General features: G+C 40.2%; 1 protein-coding gene across 5 annotated transcripts in view; it reads right to left on the reverse strand.

Annotated features, from left to right (window-relative positions):
* FRMD4A (FERM domain containing 4A) overlaps nucleotides 1–25950 on the reverse strand; it is a 139006-nt gene that overhangs the window by 75234 nt on the left and 37822 nt on the right. For all 5 annotated transcript variants that reach the window (XM_032954176.2, XM_032954174.2, XM_032954173.2 and 2 more), the window contains exon 2: nucleotides 4652–4717. In XM_032954176.2, coding sequence (XP_032810067.2) covers nucleotides 4652–4717 — 66 coding nt within the window. The remainder of the gene's footprint in view (nucleotides 1–4651; nucleotides 4718–25950) is intronic.

Here is a 25950-nt window from a genome sequence, read left to right on the forward strand (position 1 = left end):
AATTAAAACTTGCAAGAGGCATATACATATTAAATACTTCCTTTGGCAGGGGAAAAAAATATATACGAAGCCTTGCAGCATTTAGCAGCCGTGTAATCCAAGAGATAAATATTGCAGTCGATATTTTTAGTTGCGGATGTGTACACAATTCCCTGTTTGCAAAAGTGATTGGCATTGATACCCGGTTTGCACAGTTCTGCTGCAAAGTTCTGCTGCATAGGGAATAAAGGTATCGAGTAGTGCAGCAAAATCCACAGTTGTTGAGCACTTTCCCACCTTCAACAAACCAGACTGAAGTGCGTGGTGAAACACAGTCAAGTGTCCACCATGGTGCGCAAGGCGTGGAGTGAAGGCTGTCACACAGCAGGGCATTGACCAACGGGGCTTTATAAACGATCACTCATGCTTAAATAGTTTCCATACAACATGCAATGTCACAAAGCAAAATCATGCGTTGCACAAATCAACGGTAATCAATTATGATAATTAAAATTCCAATGTAATTCAATTGAAAAGATGATAAGTCAATAACTAATCTGAAGATTCTTTTCCCTTTTAATCGTTTTTTTTTGCAAAGCAAATTATTGATTGAACCGCTTTGCATCATATTTTCACGAACACAAAATGCATCTGTATAACGTCCATAGGCTGTTGGGGCAAGTGCTGTTAGCGAGCACCTATGACGACAAAATGGTGGTGTGGTTCGCCATTGTCTCTCCAGTGCTGAGCTTTACATACTGCGCCAGGTACTCATTGAAGGCTGAGCCAACCTAGGGGAGCGCCGCTGTTGGCAGTGAGTGGGAATTGAACACAGGGTCGCCTGGTTCGTAGCACAGCGCTAACCAGTGCTCGACGCCTCCCGACATTTGCAGACACACACAAGCAGAGCCGCTGCCTTGTTTAAAATTCACTTTGCGGATTAATAATCGTCTCAAAAGGGCTGCAACGCATAATGGCCATGATGAGTGGAGTCGCAGAGACCCAACATGTGGCGCTCTCCGTGCAGTTCCGAGGTCGGCACGCACCCCTGAGCAGATGCCCAACGGTGCTGAGCTGCTGCACCCACTCCCAGGCGAGGCTGTGTTTGACTGCAGAACCGGTGGAAATAACCACCGGGATCATGTGGACGCGCAGACTTCTCACAGTGCCAACAAGAGAAAAAATAGGGGCAAATCATTCTCATTGTAACAGCCACCCCATGAATGAGCGAATAAGTCGCGCTCATGTAGATCCTGCACGCGGAATCGTGAAACAAATACACATCGTATGAGCCACGCCAACAATGTCACGAACCGAAATTACAATCAATTTGTATTACATAATACAGTATTGTGTATTAAATGAGAATATTGGTTTACCTGAGGCAATAGGTGTGGCACGTGGGAAACATTGAAAACAGTGTTTCCCTGCTAGTAAATATGATAATAACCCCACTGAGAACCGTGTAATCCAAACAGGGCTTTCAAGTTTGTCAACAAAAAGCATTGCCAATCCAGTAAATGTGAACTCTATTGTGAACTTTACACTCTTCTTCCCCGCACATGGCATTGGAAGTGGCTCTGCTTGTTTGTAAAGTCTATGGAAAGCTCATTTGCAATGCTATTTCCAGCATTGTTTAATTTGTGCTGACAAATAATTCACACGTGTGCCATTAATAAAACGTAAGACGTGACAAAAACTTGTTAAAACTCAAAGCTAACATTTAGCAGGTGACATGTTCAATTTTGTTTCAAATTTATGGCAATATAACATTATTTTACAAACTAACGTTGAAAGCAGATTTATCGTTTATTTTCGAAGCAAGTTTCCTCGTTAAAATATTTCACAAGCACAAGATAACTGATTAATGGGAGACCAACATTTTAAAGAACAAAGTACCGATGTTGTCAGAGATAATACTACAGGGGCGAATTGCTGTGCTCAAAGCGGGTAGTGAACAATGATGTTATATTTTTCCGATCTGTTTCCCATACTTATCTTTTGCACACTACATAATACATTCATATATTAGGTTTTTTTATTAGGACATAACAAGGATAACGTATAAAAGCCAAGGAAAAAGTGCAGCCCTGCAGTTAGTTGTTTATGCCACTGCTGGTAGAAGAGCCTCAATGAGGGAGAGCTCTGGAGAGAATGTTTGACCCGACTCTTTCACACTGGCCAGACCTATTAGAAATGGTGGAATTGCCCAAACTTTGCTCCTCCACACGCAACCGGCCCATACACAAACTGTGGTGAACCCATTTATACTGATTAAAATATATATAACTTGCACCATTGTTTTAACTGCCCTACTGGGAAATCAAAGCAGTGATCTCTGGATTGCAATTCCAGTGTGCTAACCATTACACTACAGCACTCCCCTCCCCCCAAGGATGATATCACGTAAAAAAAACACTACAGCTAAAAAGTTATGACAATCTAATATTCACATGTGATATATGTTAAAAATGGAACAAGGAGAACTTGATGTTTAAATTACATTTTTTGGGCTGGCACATAAAGTTGGTCTGGTGTTTAACGTTGTTTACTATTTTGCAGAAACTTGTACTAATTTCCTGCCAAAAGCTGGAATAAAAGTATGGCCCACGAGCATTATATGGTGGTTAAATGAACTACAAAATTCCGCTGGCTTAGCGTTAACTTGAATTTCTCCTTTATTAAGCAATAAACTATTGAAATATAAAAGGCCCATGGGTCACTTTAAGATCAGCTATTATATGTTAATATTTATTTGTGTATCGCCTTAAAGTATGAGATTGCAAACATGGCACTCGAAATAATAAGTAATGGAAACGACCATCACACAATATTTAACCAGCTGCTATAATGCCTATTTTGTCCAATTTCAGTTCACCAGGCAGGTAATCATTTACTGCTTGTGGACTAAGGAAATTACAACTGAAATATGCCCTTTCCACAAAATAACACGCTGTATACGTGCACATTCGTCAGGCACAGGTTCAACAGTCGCATCCCATACGGCGCATTTCCATGGGTCATACATGTTCTGCCAAATTCTCACACAAATAATGAGAATGAGATGCTGTGTATTAATGAACAAATCCACGAAGATAACATTCCTTATGCATTTATACATAAAATATAATAAACATCACTCTCTGGCGAGTGTGCGCGACCTTGACCAAACGCTCTATTTCACAACGGTCATTGCCTCCGGGACTTGTGCATGTTAAGGTTACCTATCTGGTCGTCTTGTTTCCTTGACCACGTGTGTGTGGGGGGGGGGCTCTACAAACGGACCTCAAAACCACACGTGCCATTCGGCAGGTGGGTCTTATTTGGCAGGAAAGGTAAACAGGGAAATGCACGTGCCCCGTTTAGATCCTTCTTCTGAAGTCAGTCCTTTCCCACGGAGTAAGCTCCTCTAACATTTTTTGACTCAAACCCCAAAAGCTTTTGAAATTCTGGTGACAAACCAAACATGAGCAGGATTTATTTTTGAATTTCACCAGGGGGTAAAGAAAAGGGATTCTATATTTGGAGCATTGAGACGAAAGAAAAAGGCAGAGAAAGTGTTTTTTCTTCCAAATATGTCACCTATTAAAATGATAAAACTATACTTTTTTTCACCAGGTAAGGCCCACTGAACTATATATCTCTTTTTCAGAAGGGACCTCGCCACAAATGATAGCTCAACGAAGTAGCGTATCACGTTCAAAATATTAGTGCAGTGAAATACTCTAAACACATGTTTCTAAATGTGGAAGGAAAAACTGGAGTAGCTAGAGGAAAATCCACGCGGCCAAGGGAAGAACATGCAAACTCCAAATATACAGGCGTCAGGGTTAGGATCGAACGAATGACCTCCTGTATACCCGGTGAGGGAGTTAACATCTCGCCGCTGTCGTGTCTTAGGACGGTGTACAATCACATCTGGACACGTACCACCTATGATCCTCTTTAAGGAAGATGCAAGTCCTCTGTTTTTTTAAACATTCTATTCAAAATATGTATCTGGATAATTTTAGAGAAAAAATATATATTTCCGTTTATTTTTGCAGTCTATATTTGTTAAAATAAACATGCTCTCACATGAGGTTTTAGACACTGTTGAAAAACGATTGAATATGTAATAAATGCGAACACGATGCAAACGAAAATACATTTACTGTAGTTTGCATAAGAACACAATTGTCTAATATTGGAAAAAGTAACATGAACCAAGTACTAAATATATTACTAATCCACATCTCCATGTAAGCAACCATAATCACAAAAATATTTGTCAAAGAAAATGCTGTACCAACTGAGAAGTTAAGCAATGTCAATTTTGTGTGTGAATATTGTGCAAACACATTTAAACCACCTCCCTTGACAACTGTCTTCATATACACTGCATAAGGACAATGTATTCGACTCTATTTGTTTACCGTTATTTTTGGCATGCCCATTTCACGGACGATAACACATTTCAGCTCAACAGCGATTCTGCAAATAGGGAGAGTGCGGATTCCCGTAGTAGCCAATCTCCACAGTAGCTGGGTGCACGGCAAGATTGGCCCCGATTTGTGTGCCCAGGTAACATTCTGGACATCTGTGAAAAAGAGCTTCATAGCTCATCGGATTCCTCCAGTATACAAAAAATATATTCAGATTCTGTACGAACAGTGTTGTGGGCGACGCTTACCTGCACCAGCAGCTCCAACATACGGCCGTCCAACAGGTGAACGTGGCATCGCCGGCCCTCGGCCATCTGAAACAGAGAGGCAGGGACACCACTATTAAATTGACAAGACAGTTCTTATAGAAATCCATGTTCCCGCTCGCGGCCCTCGCATCAGGTGGAGGCAATGAGCCCAATGTTTTTCCCTCCTCTACATACAGGAAGAGCCCTGAGTTCTAGGACGTGGTCCGTGGAGTTTGTGTGTGCCACACCCCAGCGATGAATACCTGCACCGGAGGCTGGACCTCCGCTCGGTTTACTCGGCCTTAAACGAGTAACTGGTGCGGTGTGTAAACGTCAGCAATTGGTGGACAAAAGCGGCTGTGCATGGCGCTGGCCATGCCACTCCCTCGTGTGCTGTGCTGGCCTTCATAGGCGCTCGCTTACAGCACTTTTCACAACAGCTTGGGAACAATATAGGTTTTGTGTTCACGGAAGTAATATACTATTGTGTAGCTCAGTGCAAGGTCACATAGAGATGATTTTTTTAATGAACTAATTCATCTAAAGCAAGGACCTTGGGAGAAACATTGTGGTTATTGGCCAACGCTCATGTAGAAATTGTGAAGTGATTCCAGAGCTGTGACAGAGATTAATGGATTTTTCCTGTTTATATATAATCATTGATGAGTAATTATAATATTATTGTATTGAGTTACAAATCCACATATATAAATACAGTGCATATCTCAGCATACTGGATAACAAGTGCACACACCCATAAAGTTAGGTGTAAATGAAAATACATTCATTAAAGACTAATAGGATAAAAAAGCTTCAGCCTTCATACTGAGTGACTGACGATGATTATTCTCTATTTATCACCAAATAGGAGATGTCAAGGGGTGTTAAGTTGCCCAACATTAAGCAGAGGCTGTTAACTGAATTGTCACAAAAAAAGACAAATCAAAGTATCAGGTGACTATTTATAGCATGCTAATATTTCTCCATTACTCGGAGCAAAATAACACAAATAATTCAGGTTTCAATGATATTTGTTGTTGTATTGTGAAGCGAATGCTGCTAAAAATAAAAATTCCAATCAAATTAAATGTATTCCATATTGGCTTTCAGTAGAAATGAAAAGTAATATGTGTAATCCATATTAATCATTGAGCTATGAATTCAAATACCAACACTGCATTCTGATCAAGTGGTAAGGCAAGAAACCCTAATGAATAATGATGAAAAAGTGTCAGCTCTACTTTGAATCGTTTCAAGCGCTGCTCTATGTCTGGATTCTTCTCCGTCCAACCCCTTGCACTCGCGCAAAGGAACATTTGACAAGAACATCTGGGAAAGGAAACAGGCAGTCAGCGGCCAGGGCCTGGGAAACTGAAAATGTTATTGCGGCACAGCTGGCCTTCCTGTCCTCAGAGCTCGGAACATTGGACACCGACTCGTGCAGGCAGATAGCATGCAGTGTTTCGCTTGGAAGTTTGAAACCCATCCAGGCCAGGAAATCCCTGGACAAAGTGACCCCGTACCCGACCTTAATCCGAAGCACTCCACCCTACCTGGACCAAGACACGCAGTGCATGAAGATACACTGACACGTTATGAACACAACGACAAAACAAATCTCCCGTATAACCATTTCAGACTGTTTGGATAAGTGCTGGAAACGAAGCACATATTATGAAGGCTGGAATGGCCCATGAGGGGTTGGTGTGGTCAATGCCAGGCCTGGCCGCCTTTGTCTCCCCAGTATTGATCTTCACACATTGCACCAGGTCGTCATTTATAGCCGAGTCGACATAGGGGAAATCCAAAACGTCTCAGATAGTCGCCACTGATGTTATCCTTTGCCAGGAATCAAACTCGGAAAGCTGGATTCGTAGCACCGTGTGCTAACCACCCTGTCGCCGTTCCCCACATGGCCACATGCCCACACACTATATACGGTACATATCACTCTGTATAATCAGATTAAGAATCCTAGATCAATGCAGCAAATAGGAAACACATAACACACAAAGTGTCATGGCCACGTGGGTATAGTGTATCCACCCAATATTGAAATTGTCCTACCAAGATCCCAGATCATAGTGAAGATGTACAAAACGTAAACATTCCCATCTGATGGACCATTTTTATACATCCACATTTTACTGCACTAATATGCGTTATTTACTTGGTAACTGTTGCAGCCATCAAAGGCACGATATGCAGAGGAATGTGTGTGCCCTTTTTGTCACAAGCTCATTTTCTCATGACCTGTGCTCAACTCTGGCTGCATTCCCCCAATATTTTTAATGGGCGCATGTTGGAAAGACAAACATTTGCACTCCTTAAAGTAAAAAGCCAGCAGGGCACAGTGATGGTTTTTAACCATCTGTTGAGTCTGAACAGAACACAAGATGAGAGAAAATTCACAAAGAAAGCAGAAACGCTCACGGATATATCAGCGAAGATAGAATAAGACATGCAAATGGTAAAATTCAGTCTAGACACACAGGTGTGAGATGTTCACTCACGAATACGTACATTAGGCTTTTGGTTAAGCAATCAAAAATAGATAGCCGTGTAACATTTTTTTTATTTGTGTGCATGGCTAACGAAATGAATAATAAAACCATTTCTTAAAGTTGTTTTTATTTGTACTGTATAGTCAAATGACCTTAAGTATTTATTCATGCTCTTATGTTTCTGTTCACGTGCATTTGTAAACAGAGTATATGTAAGCAGTATATATTTTGCCCCTTGCTTGTAAAAGTCCCCCAAATAAAATTCCACCCCCCCATGTGTGATTTCATACCAAGAGGATCAGGTTTAAGTAGAGCCCCTGCATTAACTTGCTGACACCACTGCCGGCTGAAGGGCCTAGCCAGGTGACTTGTAAGTGGTGGGAGTACTACACCACACTGATCTGCCAATCGACTAAGGTGAACCCATTCGTACAGCTGGGCGGTCCGAGGCGGGAAGGGGGTGGATGGGGGAGACTTCATCAATTTGACCAAACGTTCAACTGCTGCACCAGGAGATTGAAACTGGCGACCTCTGTATTGCAAGCCCAGTGTACTGCTAACCATGACACTGTAGTATCACGAACGAAATGTATTGCACTGAATTTAAAACTTGCTGGAATACTCCACATATTCTTAGATAATGATGAATGCACAAGTTTAGATCGAACTGCCGATTTCTGCATTGCAAGTCCAGCCATTACAACATGACAGCATTCACTTTCAAATGTATATACAGTACAGTATGTATTACAAGATAAATAATGCATTCGTAAATTAATTCATCTTACAATATTTTTCCCAGGCTCCAGAGTCGAGATGCAACGTCTTGTTTAGACATTTATTAGCCAAGGCTCGAGATAACATTCCAGTGCAAACACGCAATTCATGTTTCCATAAAACTAACAATAAAACAAAATTCTGTGCCAAAAAGATAGTTAATTCGCAAACTTGCTACATGTGGATAAAATTGTTAATTCACGTTAAAGTGTGACATTTTACCCCAAGAAAGGCACGCTGAAAGAATAAATGTAGCTAGACTAGGACTTATAGTTCTGGCATGGTATGTGTGGTCTATTTATCAGTTATTAATTGGATGATGGGAGCACTACTTCACCTTAAAAATAACATCCACTCAAATGTACAGAACATTATCCAATGACATTCACTTGTTAGTTTGGTCTCTTTGCACGACTGCTTTATCACACGTTAGTAATGAAATGAGAATTATTTGAGCTGCACGCTTGAATATATTGTACTTTACTATGAGAGAACGAGTGAGCAGCGGGTACATTGGTTCGCACACTGCGCTACGAACCCAACAAGCTGCCCACGGCTAACATCAGTAGCGATAACTGAATTTGTCACGCTTCCCCCTCCGCCTGGATTAAACTAGACTGACCAGTGTGGTGAAGTATGGTCAAACAATTACAGCCATGGCGTGGGTCATCTCTCATCCAGCAGTGGATTATTCTATGCATTGAAAGCACTTGCTTTCATTTATCCAAATATTTTCATTGGTTAATGTTTGGATTAAGTTTAGGTTTTTTTTTTTCATATTATCACCAACGTTATAATAACAATAAACAATGACTTCCAAGGGAATGTATTTTTCATTTAATATAATGCAATAATTTATCATGCATGAAGATCATTGTAAAAAAAATACAGTAACGATTTACAAATGTGGTACTCAGAATATTTTTTTAGACATTCCTTCAACTGAAAATGTTTAAATATGGGAATAAATAACCAAGATTTTAACTGGGTGGTAATTTCTTCACAAATGCCTGTATGAGTATTGAGATGCATTAGTCTTTAAAAAGACAAAATATAATGATACATTTATAAGTGGACATTACTTCATTTTCTCTGTTATCTATCGTTTTTTTTTTACTACAAGAACAATTATCGGCTAAAAAGCCGTGAGATTGTAAGACTATATGCACGGAAGTGGAAAATTTTAAAATGTTAAAATAATGTTGTTGTTATGAAATTGCATGCACTGTACAGCACTTCCATCATTGAGAAACAATATGCGATTTCTAAAAGCTGCGTTTTAATGGTCACATAATTATTCCCAGATATTATCAGAAAATTGCTTAAATTCAATCTAAAGCATAACATTACACTAAAATTGAAAACCATTATACTCGTTATTCAAAGCTTATCTGCCGGACAATGCGTGCAGCCAGAACCACAGCCGAGAGAGACTGCACATATCCTTATAGTCGTTTGTTTTGTTTACGCCCTAACACCCTCATTTAACCTCAATCAATACACCTTTCACGGTCCCTCGCGCCTTGGCACTCAACGCGAACACGCTTTGCCTAAAAGTCTACAAGCCACAGGGTAATAAGCACTGCTTTCAAATACACACGATGCAAATGCGACCCCAAGTCACGGTGCAGTGTGGTTGTGACTCTCATACCAAGTCTCCTCTCCCAAAGGCAACAGTGTCAACATTTGGGGGTGATAAATGTTGGTCTTGTGTATGATGTATTTTCATATTCCTGATAAGGGCCCGGACCCTGATTATGAATGCAACTGAATACGAATGACAATACGAGAGGGTGATGTAAGGGTTTCCGAGAAGCAAACCCTATGAGGAAATGATTAAATAAATGTACACTCATGAGTTGTGGGGCCTCACCAGCCCATGTTTATCTTATTTCAACTTACATAGCTCATTGGCCAAGGCGCTGAACAAAGAATTAACTATTTGTACGGCAGAATAGTGTGATGAGAGGAGGTGATGCGATGGATGGTAGTACACGACGAATACGATGCACAGAATAACCGATGATGAAAGTGACAATGAGCGGTTGATGATGATGATGATCGAGTGTGATGAATGGGCAGGGAAAGTTGGAAAGAGGGTCGCGGTGTTCGTGATGGGGAAGAGGAGAGGGGAGAGGAGTTTGGCGTAAGCGAGGGGAAATAAGTGAGCTTTCAGTGAAGACTGAAACATAGACAGTGGGGACGATTGTTTGACATGTGGGGACAGTTTGTTCTGGTGCAAGGGGTGCCAGCAGCAAGAAAGAAGGGAATCGTGATTGGGCACGAGGAGGAGGGAGAAGAGACGAAGAAGTTTCGATTGCAGCCGGAGGATCGAGGCCTTCGTCAGTCTGAAATATCCAAGAGTCGCGATGATCTCCGATTGCACAATGGAGACAATTCTACAATCAATGTGTGTATGTGTGTTATACGTATGTATGTTGAACTTCTTTCGCACCGTACGTAGCCAACCGTGGACCACAAACTAAACACAAAAAGCAGCTTTAAATAAATGAGTTTTCCATCTACATTATTTAAAAGAGCATAGCCCAGTGGCTTCCTAATATCGGAAGGAAGAGCATTCCAGACAGCCGCAGCAGCGCATCAGAAAGCGCGCGATGCGTTGACCGTCCTTGTTCGATGGCGAGCCAAAATCCGCTGTAAGGATGACCGAAGCTCGCGTGATGTTTTATGTTCCTTGATGCGATCAGCAAGATATTGTGGTTCATTGTGGCAAGTACTTTGCGTGTAATGAGAGTGACCTTATAAAGTATTCGTTCAGCAACGTGAAACTAATGCACTTTAGCCATTCATGCCCTTTCCATATGATATCAGCCTTCTTCAGGGTGGCAATGTCTCAAAGGGTTACCTGGTACAATAATAATTATGTTGTTCGGGAAAATAGCACATGTTCATACGGCTATTGTGGTGTTGTTTTCATGTAATGGTAAGCACACTGGACTTGCAAATCCAGAGGTGGCCAGTTCCATTTGACCTCCCAGCGCGGAAGTTAAAACAATGGGCACATTTGTAAAAAAAACAATCGCCATCTATCCACCCTTTAGTAGAAATGGACCAGTCAGAGAATCAGCAGGTCCGTGTGTGGTGGGGTAAAGTGTCAGTACCTCACCTCTGCAAGATGTTTGCCCAGCGTGGTAGAGTAGGCCAAATACCCTCTAGAGGGGGTCTCCAGTGTGCCCTCTCGTGTTGGGATTTCTGCCAGCAGTGGCGTGAGCAGGACATTGCAGGGCTGCACTTATTTATTATGCTGGCTACATATACATGCCTTGTAAAACCATGGCTTTGCCAGCAATGCCTGCAAAGTATGGTCCTGATGGGGCATGAATCTCGAGTGCTCTCTGCTCTTTTAGGGTATGAAATAATATTGCTGAACTGTATAGCGTATGTGCCCATGATTGTTTATATGTATTTACTATATAGAGAATGTTTACACTACATACAACTTTGTCTTCTCCAAAATAATAAATACATGGCACCTGAAACACACCGCTGATGTTGACACGCAATGCTGGCATTCACTCCTCGAAACAACCAATACGGTATAGTATGTATTATGTTCAACTTCTTTCACACCGTATGCAGCCAACCGTGCAGTATCTCTCTAACCCTTGAGCTTGTAAAAAAATAGAAAATGTTTATAAAACGTTGAGAGGTTAAAATCAAAACAGATAAAATGTTAGCATTTTCTCCTTGTATTTGTGCATGATGATTAGATTTTAAACTACACAAACATGTGAATGCAGCCCATGTTAGTGCAGAGGACAAATATGGTAATTAGGCAGTAAACAGTGAAATTTTCCTAATTGTTTTGCCAAACAAGTAGTGGTCTTGTTCAGTGCATTATATAATCGCTTAAAGCTTGAACCGCTTGCCTTTCAGTGGACGTAATTATTCGGTGATAATGAACCACTTGTTTGTTTTCCTGGATAAATGACAATTATACAGGGACATTCTGAATATGAATAAAAGTTATAAGCTGAAACAAATAATTGAGCACAAAAGCAACGATTAGTTTTATTTTGATGATTGTGCAGACACGTTTGTTTTATTCTACTCATGCCAGAGGCAAGCCTGCTAATTTAGCACACAATTAATTGGTATCCTTGTTATTTCGGTGAAAATGTACCGTTCACACACTGGTACTCATCGTGAACATTTAATTATAATTCACATACTACTGATTTAGACCCTGCGTCAATCCACTGCTGTACAGGGGCCTCTTCCCCGCATCGTGCAGGACCAGTTCAACTGTCATTCATCAGGGATGTTCGCCGTTGCCTGGAATTAAACTCAAGGCTGTCGGGTCGAGTACAAACCACCGCATCACTGACCCCCCCCCAAACCCCAAAATTTGTATTCATGAGTCAGAACAAAAATACACGGGGGCCATAGAGACGCACAGAGATATTTATCGCAATCTGCATGGTACAAAAAAAGCTTTCGATTGCAATTGCTGCAAATCATAATCAGCCTTGACACAACCACAGTTTTACTCTGGCTTCACGAATTCAGCACGATTACCGGCTGCATTCCCCACTGGTCCGATTAAGTCAATGTGGTTATTTAAAGGATTGCATATATTAACGTTTTCCAAAAAAATGCTATCAACAGGGTATGATTTAACATGAAATACAATATTTAAAACATGGGATCCCAGTCTCTCCAATTTAAAGTTTACATTTTGAATCACGCAACTGAGAAGGAGAGAGAGGGAGTGCAGTCACATCGGGGCTGGGCACAATTGGCTATGTACGGTGCTAAAGAAGTTTAACATGCATACATGTATCATGAGGTACAATTCACTCTGACGTCGGTGAGTCTTTTGCGTCATAGCAGCATGCTATTATAGCATCACTGAAAGCATTTCAGTCTGCCAGTCAAATTCCATGCAATGCTGGTGAGAGCTAAATTATATTCTTGAACACCCTACAGACTGTCCTGTCAATCCCAAGGTGTTTGTACAGCGCTACCATGAAGTATATAGAAAGTGTCACTTGTATCACGGAGAAAGATATTTCAATTGTTGTCGTAAAACATTACATTTTGCATTTTTATTTTTGAGCTGCAAAATGTTCAATCTTTTAGAAAAATGTTGTACAATTCTCTTGCTGCATGTCACACATCTAATTAAACATATAGGCCATTATATTCTTGGTTCTTTCGGTAAAGTCACGTAAAAAGAACCAAAAATATGAAACCCTGCAGTCACGAAAGCTTTAAATCAAAATATAGGCCATTGTTAATACATCGCTGAATGAAAGCTTCCCCAGGTCAAGATAATTGTTTGATTATACTTCGCCATGCTGGTTGAGAGAAGGGCCAGGACCGGTTCATATATCACTCGTCACTGACGCTAACCATGTCTGGGAATCGAACTTAGGGCGCCAGGTACATAGTACGGTGCATGGACAACCGCCACCAAAGGTACACCCCATCTCACAGGTACCTTTAAAATGTAACGCCATATATATAAAGAGTGCTTTTATACATTCATATGAGCAAATATTCAGAGAGAGACCATGCATCTTGGATTTGTGTGCTCTTACCTGGCCTATATTGAAACAAAATTAAAGCTTTTTGAGGTCAAATTGTAACAATATGCATAATCAGATGTGCACATTTTGGTAGTAAACGTTCAATTACAATTAAAATCATGAATTATTTCAGAAAAATATAGCTATAAATAGACTCCTTTAAAAATAAGTAGTCTTGCCAGCATGCCTGGGGCTCTTTATCCACAGATGTTCATTTATCAAATGACCTGCTTGCAATGTGTCTTTTCAGCCATGAATATTGGCCTAACAGGCCAGATAACTAGAACTGAAATTTGTTCACAAACATTATAAGCACAGAATAATGTAAAACAAATATTGTTTTATTTGTATATTATTTACCTTTTGTAAATATATAAACTTCATTTCCATATTTTCAACATAAGACTGTTCATGAAATCTCAGCTGCCATTATCCATGTTGGTTTTTAGACACTGATTGTGAACTTTTGTGCATATTCTTGCTTGTGTATAGAAATAAATGCTGTACATACAGTTTCTTCCATGATTATATTTTTTTTATATTTTACAATGCATAATATACAGACATGTCTGGAGCCACAATGGTCACTAAAGCAAAATGCATTATATATTCAACAATAGTAAATGTAAGGCTCCGCCAGGCATTTTAAATTGTTCACCACTTTACACAAGGCTGAATTCTACCGAGAATGCAGGAGGGGGCAATCAAGCTTAAAGGTCATTTTGAAGTGGACAGCGTGCACGACACATGTAATATTTACTCAAGAATATGAAATGAAAATGCACATTGCAGATCGTCTGCAAGAAATTCCCAGTTTAATATTCTGTACACACACGTTTCTGTTTAAATAAAATCGGGAACAAATGTTTTAACAGAGAGGGTAAAGGGACAGCACGAATGTAAGTTTATTAGAGCAAAAACGATTCTGTCAGCTGTTAGAACTGAATACAAATAGCAGCAGTTTTGGGCTGATAGGTTAACTTCTGACCTTTGATATAACTGCACCGTAATATTGAACTTTTTGTTATTGCAAAAACTGAAAGAGATTTTCGCTCACGTGCATGAAAAAAAAATCTGCAGCTGAAAAACAAGATTTGCTGTACAACAGAACATTCTTGATACCTAAAGAGAAAACACTGAAAAACGTAAAATAATATGCTTTCTCATTTCCCAACCGTCAAGATAATCGTCGTGCACTTTCACAAGAAATCTGTACTGTTACTGTAAACATTATCATGTTATTCATGATAAAGTTTTTTTTTGGGTTAGATCGCTTAAGTATACATGTGTTGTTAGTCCACCACCACATTAAACAGCCAATTAGGAAGGTTTGTTACGTAAACAAAACGTGCTTCCAATAAGTTACCAGTTCAGCCCACGGTGTGTTGGAGGCACGTTTTGTTTACGTGACAAACCTTACTAATTGGCTGTGTCGGGTGGTGGCGGGTTAACGACACATTTATATTTATGCGATCTAACCCAAAAAAAAAACCTTTATTATGAATAATATTGGTCACGAAAGCCTATGTGTAAAATTATCAAGTTAACGTAGCCATACAGACCTGCCCAATGATACGTCACTAAGAGAAAGTGTACCAAGTTCCTTAAGATTTTAAACGTGTAGCAATATAGTAATATCTTGATTTGAAGCTTTCGTGACTTGCAGGAATCCGCACTCTTGGGTTCTTTCGGCAAAGCCACGTAGGTAGAAAAATAATAGATCGCGCCGTTTCGATCACAACACAAGCAATCGTCATCAGGTGGGACAACCACAGCAAGTAAAAAAATTGCAAGAAAAAATTGCTGTGGTTGTCCCACCTGATGACGGTTGCTTGTGTTGTGATCGAAACGTCGTTATCTATTCTTTTTCTACCTACGTGACTTTACCGAAAGAACCAAAGAATACAGTAATAATTCATGAGGCGATTAGGACGTGTCGTTTGTGATCTTTTTTGTTGTTGAAAATTCTAAATGGAAGGGAGTTGAGGTATTTTGCAATTATATTTTATTATTTTAAGTCTACGGTACAGATGGAAAGGTTGAAAGCCCATGGGTGCAATGCAGCAGGTACAGATGACCTCAAGAGACAACACGCTCTCATGCCACGTTTGTTCACACCCAGTTCGGTATGTATTGTGTCCTGCATTATTTATTGATTGTAAAATGTGCATGTATTATTCATTGTGGATATTTCTCTTTACCTTTCCAGGCGACGTTGTTATGCTAACCTCACGCATGTACGGCCAAGTGTCCCTGTTGAAATGCAAAGTTATCGCGTCCAAAAGCATGATTTTCGTGAATGTTTACACAACATATACAATGGGGAAAAATGCTATGTAAACACTGGCTATTATCGAGTAAGCTTTGAACATGTCTATCAAGGTTTTCTTTGCCAAGATGTTATTGTATCTCAGCCGTCTCGTTTCTAGTTCGGTCTAGCTCTAAATGGAGGTCAGATTAAAAATGAATTTTATTGTATTTTCAGCCCAACAAAAACCACCAGTCACATTAAGGTCATTATTTCATTTGTCACTCAGTCAATTTCTTATCATTCTTTCATCGATTCGACCACGGCCATTTTCCAAGATTACAAATCTTCGCACCTTGATATGTGCGTGCATGTAAAGGCCCCTTTCTACTCGACTGTTTACACCGATCCATGCTGTATTCAATCACCACATATCAGGAAATGTATTTCTTTACAATATTTTCTCACACTGCTCAACGTTGGAATGAGCATTCATCATCTCTTCCGAGTTTCCTATAATCTCATGCAACTCAAGGAATTTTATAAGACTATCATTACAGAAGCGCGACTCGCTGCTGTCCCTTTGGGCCCGTGTTCAGCTATAGCAATTACAACATAATATGATCCACCACGGTCCCACACATTTGTGATTGGCACACTTCCCGAGTATACTCTTCACATCACCTTACATCAATGAGATTTTTAATAATATGTGGCATTAGCCCAGTCGTAAAAGCTTTGATATCAGATGCAAGCGACATGTCAAAATGACTGGAGCAACCAATTATTGCACATTGATCGCTTTCATGAGACATGGCAAGGTCATGGAAATGGCAAGAGCAAGGGCGTAGCTTATGAAACCCACCTGCCATTTCATGTTTACAAACAACGAGGGCCTTTGGCTATGAACCTGCCATTCAATTTGATCTTTATGTTAAAATCTATGAAAGGTTTAACGCATGGCCTTTCACACGAGCAACGTTTTATTAAACGTTTCCAATTAACTCGTTGCATTTTACTAAATTAATATAATAATAACAACAACGATATTTTACCTTTCCTGGAAATATTTAATGAGCCTCAAGACTATTTTTTACGAGGGTCCTGCAATATTGGAATGTTTGGCTATTTCTGTTTGATAAAACTACCGCATTTAAGTTTTGTGATATAAATCCCCCATATTTACCATCGTAAATATGAGCTGAAATTGCAATACTCTCGTTATACCTCGAACCACTGTCAAATTTCACGTGACAAACATTTAATATTGTCATTTATTTATCCATGAACATCTCAGTGAGTCTTAGGACACATTTTAAGGCGGGTTCTGCAAAATCGATGTTTGGCAAATTCCCTAATAATTAGTGTATTGTGTGAAGAAACCCGAGAACGTAAAATAATATCCATAAAGTATGAGGGGTTGCCACTCATAGGTTCTCAGAGAGAGGTTAACCAATCCACTCATTGATCTGCCATCTGACCACTTCGCTGTCCAGTGCAATTAAAATAAATTATACTTGGACTTAAAACACAAGCCAATATCACTACCACCAGTTTATTTTATGATATTTGAAGATGTATTGCCATCTTTCCATGACATTTTTAAATGCTGTGTCACAAAGTGTGCCGAATGAGGCATCATTAAATTAATCATAAGGCAGGTTGCACAACAGGTAAAACTTGTTCAGTGGGGTTGAGCCGGCAGTGCAGAAATTTGTAAACTGCAATAGCATATCGTGTACTTGTCCTTTCCACGCACGGTTCAACATACGTAAATGCTCTCAACAATACTGTGAAGCTCCACTTTTTCAGACAATAACAAATTAATACGTTAAAAAACCCAGCATTTACATTTATTTCACGTGTGCTAAAAAATGTTTTGCAAGTGCACTTACTTATCGACCATCAAAAGTAATGATGATTAAAAAAAAATAAACATTGTAGCCCTTTGTCAATTCTCTGCTGGATGAAGGTAATGAAGGTTGTGTGGTCATACTTCACCATGTTGGTCATTGCAGGTTGGCGGCGAGGTTGGGTTGGGGGGCGTGAATTCATAAACCACTTGCCACTGATGGTAGCCATGGCCAGGGATCTAACGCAGGAATCCAGATTCAAAGGGTGCGCGAAACTCCATACCACCACCACCCCCACCCACCCCGCCCACGAGCACTTAAATTCAAAATATGAAAGCTCAACACATTAGTCAATAACACCGTGGTCTTAAAAGTAAAAATACATAATAGGTTAATGTCTCAGGCAAAAAGCCCTTGGTAGCAGATTTGTTGTCATTATTTTTTTACTATTAATTGTACTTGTGCACCCCTGGGAACGTAGCATCACCAAATAATGTACAGTATTCCAAACACTGGATTAACATCAAAGCAATTTTTCAGTGTCGGTTCAAGCGAATGACGTTTTTCATGTTTTTCAAACCTATGTCAGTACTCGCCAGGAGCATTTGTCCTGCAGGTAAAAGTGACAAAGACAAGTGGAACAGAGGGTGCAGTTTGAGCTGCACACAAAAGTGTGCGCTCATTTGATGCTAATTAGTGGTCCTTTTTACATTCAGATATTTCATACCAAATACAAACTCATGACGGATGGTTCTAGTAAGAGATGATGAAAACTAAGGTCTATAGATCTACAGTATCGCACTGATGCCCAATAATGCACCCGTAATAATCCCCAGCTACAAACTTTATAGAGTTCCAAAACAACACCTTTGCTAAAAGGTTGAACAAACCTCTTATTGCATATGAAGTTATCATATGAATCGTAATGGAATGAATAATACATCTTGTTTTGTTCAATATAACCTTGACATTCAATGAATAGTCAATGAACATAGTTTTGTTGTTTGTGCTGTGAAGAAATGTGATGGAGAATAGGGCCCAGCGTAAATACAAACGGTGCCCGGTACACACAAAGGGCAGCGAGATGTTTTGATAACTCGATATAAAAGTGTGCACTGACGTACAGTGCTGCATGGTAAAAAAAAATATGTATGGACAGCCCATTAAGAAGCCATTGCTGGATGATGGCCTCGTCATGCTGTGCTGGTTCTAGCCAAGTCGATTTCATTTTTGTTTACGTGTGTGTGGTACCTTTCTGCCACTCAAGGTGCCATCAAATAACTCAACATGAGATTAGACAATTCTAAACAATGAGAGAAAATGTGTATATATATACAAGCACTATCTACAGTTATTTAAAACATAACAAAAATAAAAGCAAGTTGTGCCTGTGAGTTAGTTTGACCATACTTCACCACACTGGTCAGTGCGAGTTGGTGAGGGAGGGGGGGGTGTGTGCAAGATCGGTTAAGATTTATCTTCATGTTACCTCAGGCTGGGAATTGGTCATCGTGTTCGTAAGGCAGTGTGCCAACCACTGCACCACTGATCCATCCAAAAATAAGATGACTCATAAATATCATGAATATCCAAACAAAGACTGTTGAAAAGAGTCTTAAGATGCAGTGATGCCTTTCTGTGTATATAAATTTAATATTAGTTTTACACTACTACTTACTAAATCAAATATTTAATATAATTTAAATATTTTTTTTTATTTGATCAGGTAAGGCCCACTGAGCTATAAAGCTCTTTTTCAGAAGGGACCTGGCCACAAACGATAGCTCAAGGAAGTGGCCTATCATGTGGACATTTATAGGAAACGTAGTGGACTGGAAGCCCAACCGGGATTAATTCACAGGAGGCAGGGGATTAATTGTGTATGTCTGTGGATGTCTGTCCACGTGGGAGGGGTGGGGCTGGGTGGAGAGGGGAGGGTAGGGAGGGGCTGGGTGGGGAGGGGTGGGGCTGGGTGGGGAGGGGCTGGTCACCCCGTGGTGCCCTTATAAAACTCAACGTTTAACCTACTCACGCTGGCTTGTGCCCGCCCTCACAGTCGGGCATATTTGCGGAATACACCACACCGCCGTTGACCCTGGCCATTGACCGAGCAACCCAACGTTCCTACCAGCTCACTCCGCAGGAATGTGTTAGCAGCCAAATACTCTAAACGCATGTTTCAAAATGTGGAGGGAGAAAAATCCACGCGACCACGGGGATAACATGCAAACTCCAAATATACAGGCGTCAGGGTCAGGATCAATCCAACGACCTCCTGTATATCAGAAAAGGCAGATAACATCTCGCCACCGTGGCATCCCTTAAAAACTGGTAATCAGAAAACATGTTTAAAATTTCATTCTCCCTAGGCCCCTTGGTGTAAAGTGCAGTCTCCAACTCAATGTTTTTGGTATCTATTTACGTGCTATAAAGGGGCAATTGCCTGAAACATCGCCATATATTTAGCATTTTAAGGCCAAAGTTGTATTGATGAATGTGTTGATTTTGTTTCGAAATTGTGGCTTGCACCACTGCCAATGCAGCATCACTAAATATTTATGTTTAATTATACGTAGTTGCTTTCCACAAAACACACTGCAGTACTGTACTGTATACTTAACCTCCATAAACGCTAGATAAACTCCTTCCAAGTAACCACATACATAAGTGATGTAAGGCAGTACCTTCTGTACAAAGGAATAATATTCTTGGTTCTTTCGGTAACGTCACGTAGAAGGGAAACAATAAAATAACAACAATATAAAACAATAAAATTCTCACGACGTTTCGACACCAGCAATCATCATTTTCTTGCTGTGGTTTTCACACCTGATGATGAAAATTTTCTTGCTGTGGTATTCACATCTGATGATGATTACTTTTGTTGCAGTCGAAACCTCGTGAGAATTTTAATGTTTTATATTTTTGTCATTTTATTCTTTCCCTTCTACGTGACTTTACCGAAAGAACCAAGACTATGAATCCCTGCAGTCACGAAAGCTTTAAATCAAATTAGTAATTTGTTCTCAAATAATTGAGTTGCACGTCTTTAATTGCACGTTTATTATTACGTGCTATTGAGTGTGTTTTCTCCAGAAATACTCACTCAATCTCAATAATCTTATCGAGGAGGGTCCTGTCAAGTTGTTGGTGTAGGGGAAATATTGCTGTGTGTTCATCTCAATTGAGACATTTGCAGGTACATTTTTTTTATTGGGATGTGTGGTCAACACCAACTACACTCGGGATTTTTGTTCGATGTTGGAGGAAACCAGAAAGCCTGGAGGAAACCCATGCAGAACAGAAGAACAGGTGGGAAGGGACATTCACTCTCCACACAGAAAGTCGGGAAGAGAACCCAAGCCCTTCCTGCTGCGATGCACAAGCATGACTATTTGTGCCACCCAAGTGACCAGCACAATAGACAAGTAGTGAAGACATCCACAAGAGAACTAACCACACTTCAATGAAGGAAAGTAGAGGATGAGTGGCTCGGCTTAGTGATATATTTCAGTTGAGCTGATGAGGGGAGAGTGTTTGGCTTGGAAATGAACTTCACCCGTCATACAGATCCAGCGGAATACAATAACATTAGCTCCATACAGTTCAAATACAAAGGCACATATACATAATGCATAATTCAAGGCCAGCTCCACACGCGGTTACAGTCATGAAAGAATGATACTCAATAAGAATGAGGTAAGAATTCAAAAGATGCAAATAAAATGTGACAAAATAGGCAGGCAGAGTGAAAGAGAGGCAACATTTGTCGGAGAATATAAAATCACGAATACACTTTGTTTGAGCCTGTATTTTAAAACCGAGTGAGAGGACAGTGAGGATTACAGAAAGTAAAAGAACGTGTCTAGGGAACAGGAGCTGCAGAGATCTATCAATGCCTGTCACATGGAGGGGTGAGAAGAGAGGTAGTGTTTCCTTAAGTGCAATGGGAGGACTACATGGTAGCTATAGATAAGAGCAGCCCCCCCTACACATCATTTGCAAAATGAAATTCTAAAACAAAAAATGTATATGTCAGACAATAGTGTAGAGACATGCTTTAATGGTCATTAAAAAGATGACATTAAAATACAACAATAATTACAACTACGTTAGCGTGCTTATGTCAAAGTAGACTAATAAGGCGTGCCCTACTATTGTGTGAAAGTCACCAAAATTAATTCATTAGCAATATAACAATGGGGTGACGGTGGATGAGAGGTGGTGGGAAGGTGAATGCAAGTTGGGGATGGGGAAATGTGGAATAAAAGTATGCGCGGACAAGGCATAAACATCTCTTTAAAAAAAAAGCAGATTTCACCGTTCTCATTATAAAACATATATCCAGTGAAACACGGTGTGAGCTCAGAAAAAATGGTTGTAAAAGTCTATCAAGGCCAGCTCACATTGCAAGTCGTGAAATAAAATGAAAATGTCAATACACTTAACTTGGAATAAAAGTATGCGCGGACAAGGCATAAACATCTTTTAAAAAAAAGCAGATTTCACAGTTCTCATTATAAAACATATATCCAGTGAGACACGGTGTGAGCTCAGAAAGAATGGTTGTAAAAGTCTATCAAGGCCAGCACACATTGCAAGTCGTGAAATAAAATGAAAATGTCAATACACTTAACCGTACCAATGATTATTCGTAAATGCATCCGCTGCTGATTGTTAATCATTATCTAAGATGTTTGACTGTGTAGAGGATGTTAACGAGTTTTAATTTTAGTGCAATATATTGCACGAGTGACACGGTTACTGGGCTTGCAATCCCGAGCAGTTGAAAAGTTGGTCAAAGTATAAATGGGTGCACGACAGTTAGACGATTGTCAGGTGGCGTGTGGTGGTGGGGTCAATTATGAATACTCCCTCTTTTAAACTGTAAAAAATTTTTTACCAGGTAAGGGCAAATGAGCTATATAGCTCTTTTTCAGAAGTGACCTGGTCATAAATGATAACTCAACTAAGTGGCTTATCACGTGGAGCTTCATAGCAGCCAAATACTGTAATCGCATGTTTCTAAATGCGGAGGGGGAAAACCGGAGGACTCGGAGAAAAAATCCACACGACTACGGAAAGAACATGCAAACTCCAAATATGCAGGCGTCAGAGTTGAGATTGAACCCACGACATCCTGTATACTAGGCAAGGGAGTTAGCATCTCACCACCACGGCACCCCAAGATGTCTTACCAAGCATGCAAGAGTATGCCAACACTCTGTCCAGAGGGGATTCATAAAGCTCCCTCTGGTGGAGGCCATTCCACCAACAGTTGCGTGAGCAAAGCAGTTGCAGGGCTGCATCTATATTTAGTCATTTATTTAACATTACTGGTGTGTATCATGGCCGACACCATGATTATGGTTGCATTTTTAAACTCAGGTTAACGTCCTCCGACGACAAGAAAAAGAAATTCTCTGCTTCTCAGAAGCACAAATGCAAACGTGCCTTGGCACCGTCTCAGAAATCTGCCTGATTAGTGGCTCTGTGCAGCAAAGGTTGTAACAGACAGCACATGCAACCTGGAATTCTGACATCCCATTGGTTTATACGTTGTGTTTTTTATTCACATCGTCGAGTTCAATTATGAGTCCACATGTGGAGTAAAAACGAGCCAGCTCAGAATTTTCCAGAGCAGCAGATTCAGGTGTGGCCATTCGTTTATTATGCGTTTCATGGAAAACTATCAATCATTACATTAACTGCATTCAGCACACAGAATAATACGGGTAGTCTGGAAAAGCATGGCTGGCTGGCTGGCTGATATTTGCTCCACATGTGAAATGAATAATTACATCTCTGCATTTATGAAAGAAGACGCAAACACAACTAGCTTCAGCCAGAAGCAGAGAGGCAATGCCAATGTACGTCTTCAGAAATCTGACCCAGGTCAAATACGCATTCATGAAAAAGGCCTCTCTCTGAACTGTGCTGCATCTTGTAAAGTGCCCCCATTAAGTTATTAACAAGGAACATTAACGCATTGGTTCTTTGATATCGGTGTGTTTATGCCACTGCTGGCGGAAGGGCCTCCACCCGAGTGAGCTAAAGAGAACCCCCTTTATAGGGTATTTGGCCTACTCTTCCATGCTGGCCAGATGTTTTGGGGGAAGTTGGAGTACCCACACTTTACCCCACCACAAGCGACCTGTCAATCAACTTTGGTGCACCCATTTACAGTATACATAGTAAGATAAAATTGCTCACTGTTTCAAGTACTGTGTTGGGAGATCGAACCCGCGACCTCTGGATTGAAAGTGAAGTGTGCTAAACATTACATCTTGGAATAAGTTAAATTAAATTAAATAACATCTAAATAACCTACAAGCATTTATCTCAGGTTAAATCTTTAGAGGAAAAGCCTTTTTTCATCAGCCACATTTCATTCATTTACTTGTATGAGTGGTTTGTTTTCCCTTAATTAATGTTCCATACTATGGTTTATAACCTTTTACAACACGCTATAATTGTTTAAACAGACTACTGTTTTCACGTAGTTTTGGATTTGTTTTGGGGTTTTACTGTGGTACAACCTGAAGACACATCAGAGCACCATACAGCACAACCACAAATACATAGGTATTTGTAGTGTTCGATTAATTGTCACTTGGAATTTGAATATTTTAGTAATACATGGGCCCAACAAATAATCACCAGTATAACTGTGCTGTAGCTCTGTAATACATTGGGAAGTAGCCCGTTATAATTCTTCCTAAGCCTGCAAGACACCTACATAATGCTCCGGGTCCTCTCGTTTTTCCATCCACATTTAGAAACATGCGTTTTAGAGTATTTGGCTGCTATTAATTTCCACGCGATATACCACTTCGTTGAGCTGTCATTTGTAGCCTCGTCACTTCGGAAAAGAAGTGCCATTGCTCAGTGGGCCTTACATGGTAAAATTAGTTTAACAAACGGAAACAAAGCCACTTTGCTGAGGAGCAAGTGTCTTCTCAACAACGGTAGGTCATGCACTAACTGTAAAATATCCATACAGCCCTGGAGCAATGGGTTGATTCACACCAGTGGACAGCGTTTGTGAAGGGTAACAATCTAACAATCCGCATGTTTTACCCTCACTGTGCCAGACAAGGTGCTCAAAGGTGAACCCATTCCATAACCATTCCCTGGACATTTAGCACCAGTTGCTGTTGGGGTTTTTCCCCCCAATGCTGCAAAAAAATCCCTCGATTGTCCAATACATTATAATTATTTGGATTTTAATCACCGGCCGAGGCTAATATCAGTGGATAATTGTATCCAAATAGGGCCTGAAGACATCCCCCCCCCATCCCCGACTCCCCTTTAACACTCCGCATTGACCAGTATGGTGAAGTATGGTCAAACACACGCCGTGATTAGTCCGTCATTCAGTGGTAGACTGACAAGAGGGCTGTATATGAACATTTCATCTTTTGGCCTACAGGTTGTTGTATATGAGCCCTATATATACAACAAGGTCCACCAGATCGATGTTTTTTTTTATCTAAAGCAATCATTAGCAACATATTGGGAGAGAAAAACATGTAAATGTGAAAGTATTCAACTGGAAATTAAATCTGTTCACGTAAGTTTCCATTCGAATAGCAGCTTCATCATTTTGTTGTACTGTATTCTTGTTTGGCACTGTCCTAAGCATTGAAAGGAAAGAGCTCCTTGTTCCATATAATACAAAGAATACAGGCAGCATTTCCTTTCCTTTTGTCATGAGACTGTTATCCATCCACATTGCACAACATTCCAGTGGGAATAGTGAACCCATGAGTGCCTTATTCTGTCATTACTGGTTGCACAATGCTGCATACCATATGGTTTTGTTTTAGTTATATTAAAGTAATGCGAACCAAACAACTTTGATTTTTGTTTATAGAATAAAAAAAATATGATGCAACCAGGCAGTTAACTTTTTTTCAGTTCAATATTGAGAAAAAACAAGAATGGGAAAAAACAATTTGCTCCATCTTTTAGTAGTGTCAATAAAAGACACGCAAACACGTGGTTTGTTGTACCACTCGTATGCATTATATATTCACATATGACTCACCCACGCACTACTTTTTATGTTAAGGGTAGGAAATGTGTTTTATCTTTGGGTCCAAGAAACGACTGCTGGATGAAGACCTACCCACACACACTATGTCACAGATGTTCATGGGTGTTTTTTTTGCATACTTCACCATGCTGGTCAGCGTGGGTTGGTGGTTGAAAGAGACTCAGGACCAATTATCACATTACTTCCCACTGGCGTTGGCCATGGATGGGAATCAAACTCAGATTGCCCGAGTTATTAGTGCAGTGCATTACCAAACGCACCACAACTTCATTATTTTTTTAAGTAGAAATTTATATCAATAGACGC

The sequence above is a fragment of the Petromyzon marinus genome, chromosome 14 (genome assembly GCF_048934315.1).
Source record: "Petromyzon marinus isolate PM22_M1 ecotype Great Lakes invasive population chromosome 14, UKy_Petmar_22M1.pri1.0, whole genome shotgun sequence".
Taxonomy (NCBI): domain Eukaryota; kingdom Metazoa; phylum Chordata; class Hyperoartia; order Petromyzontiformes; family Petromyzontidae; genus Petromyzon; species Petromyzon marinus.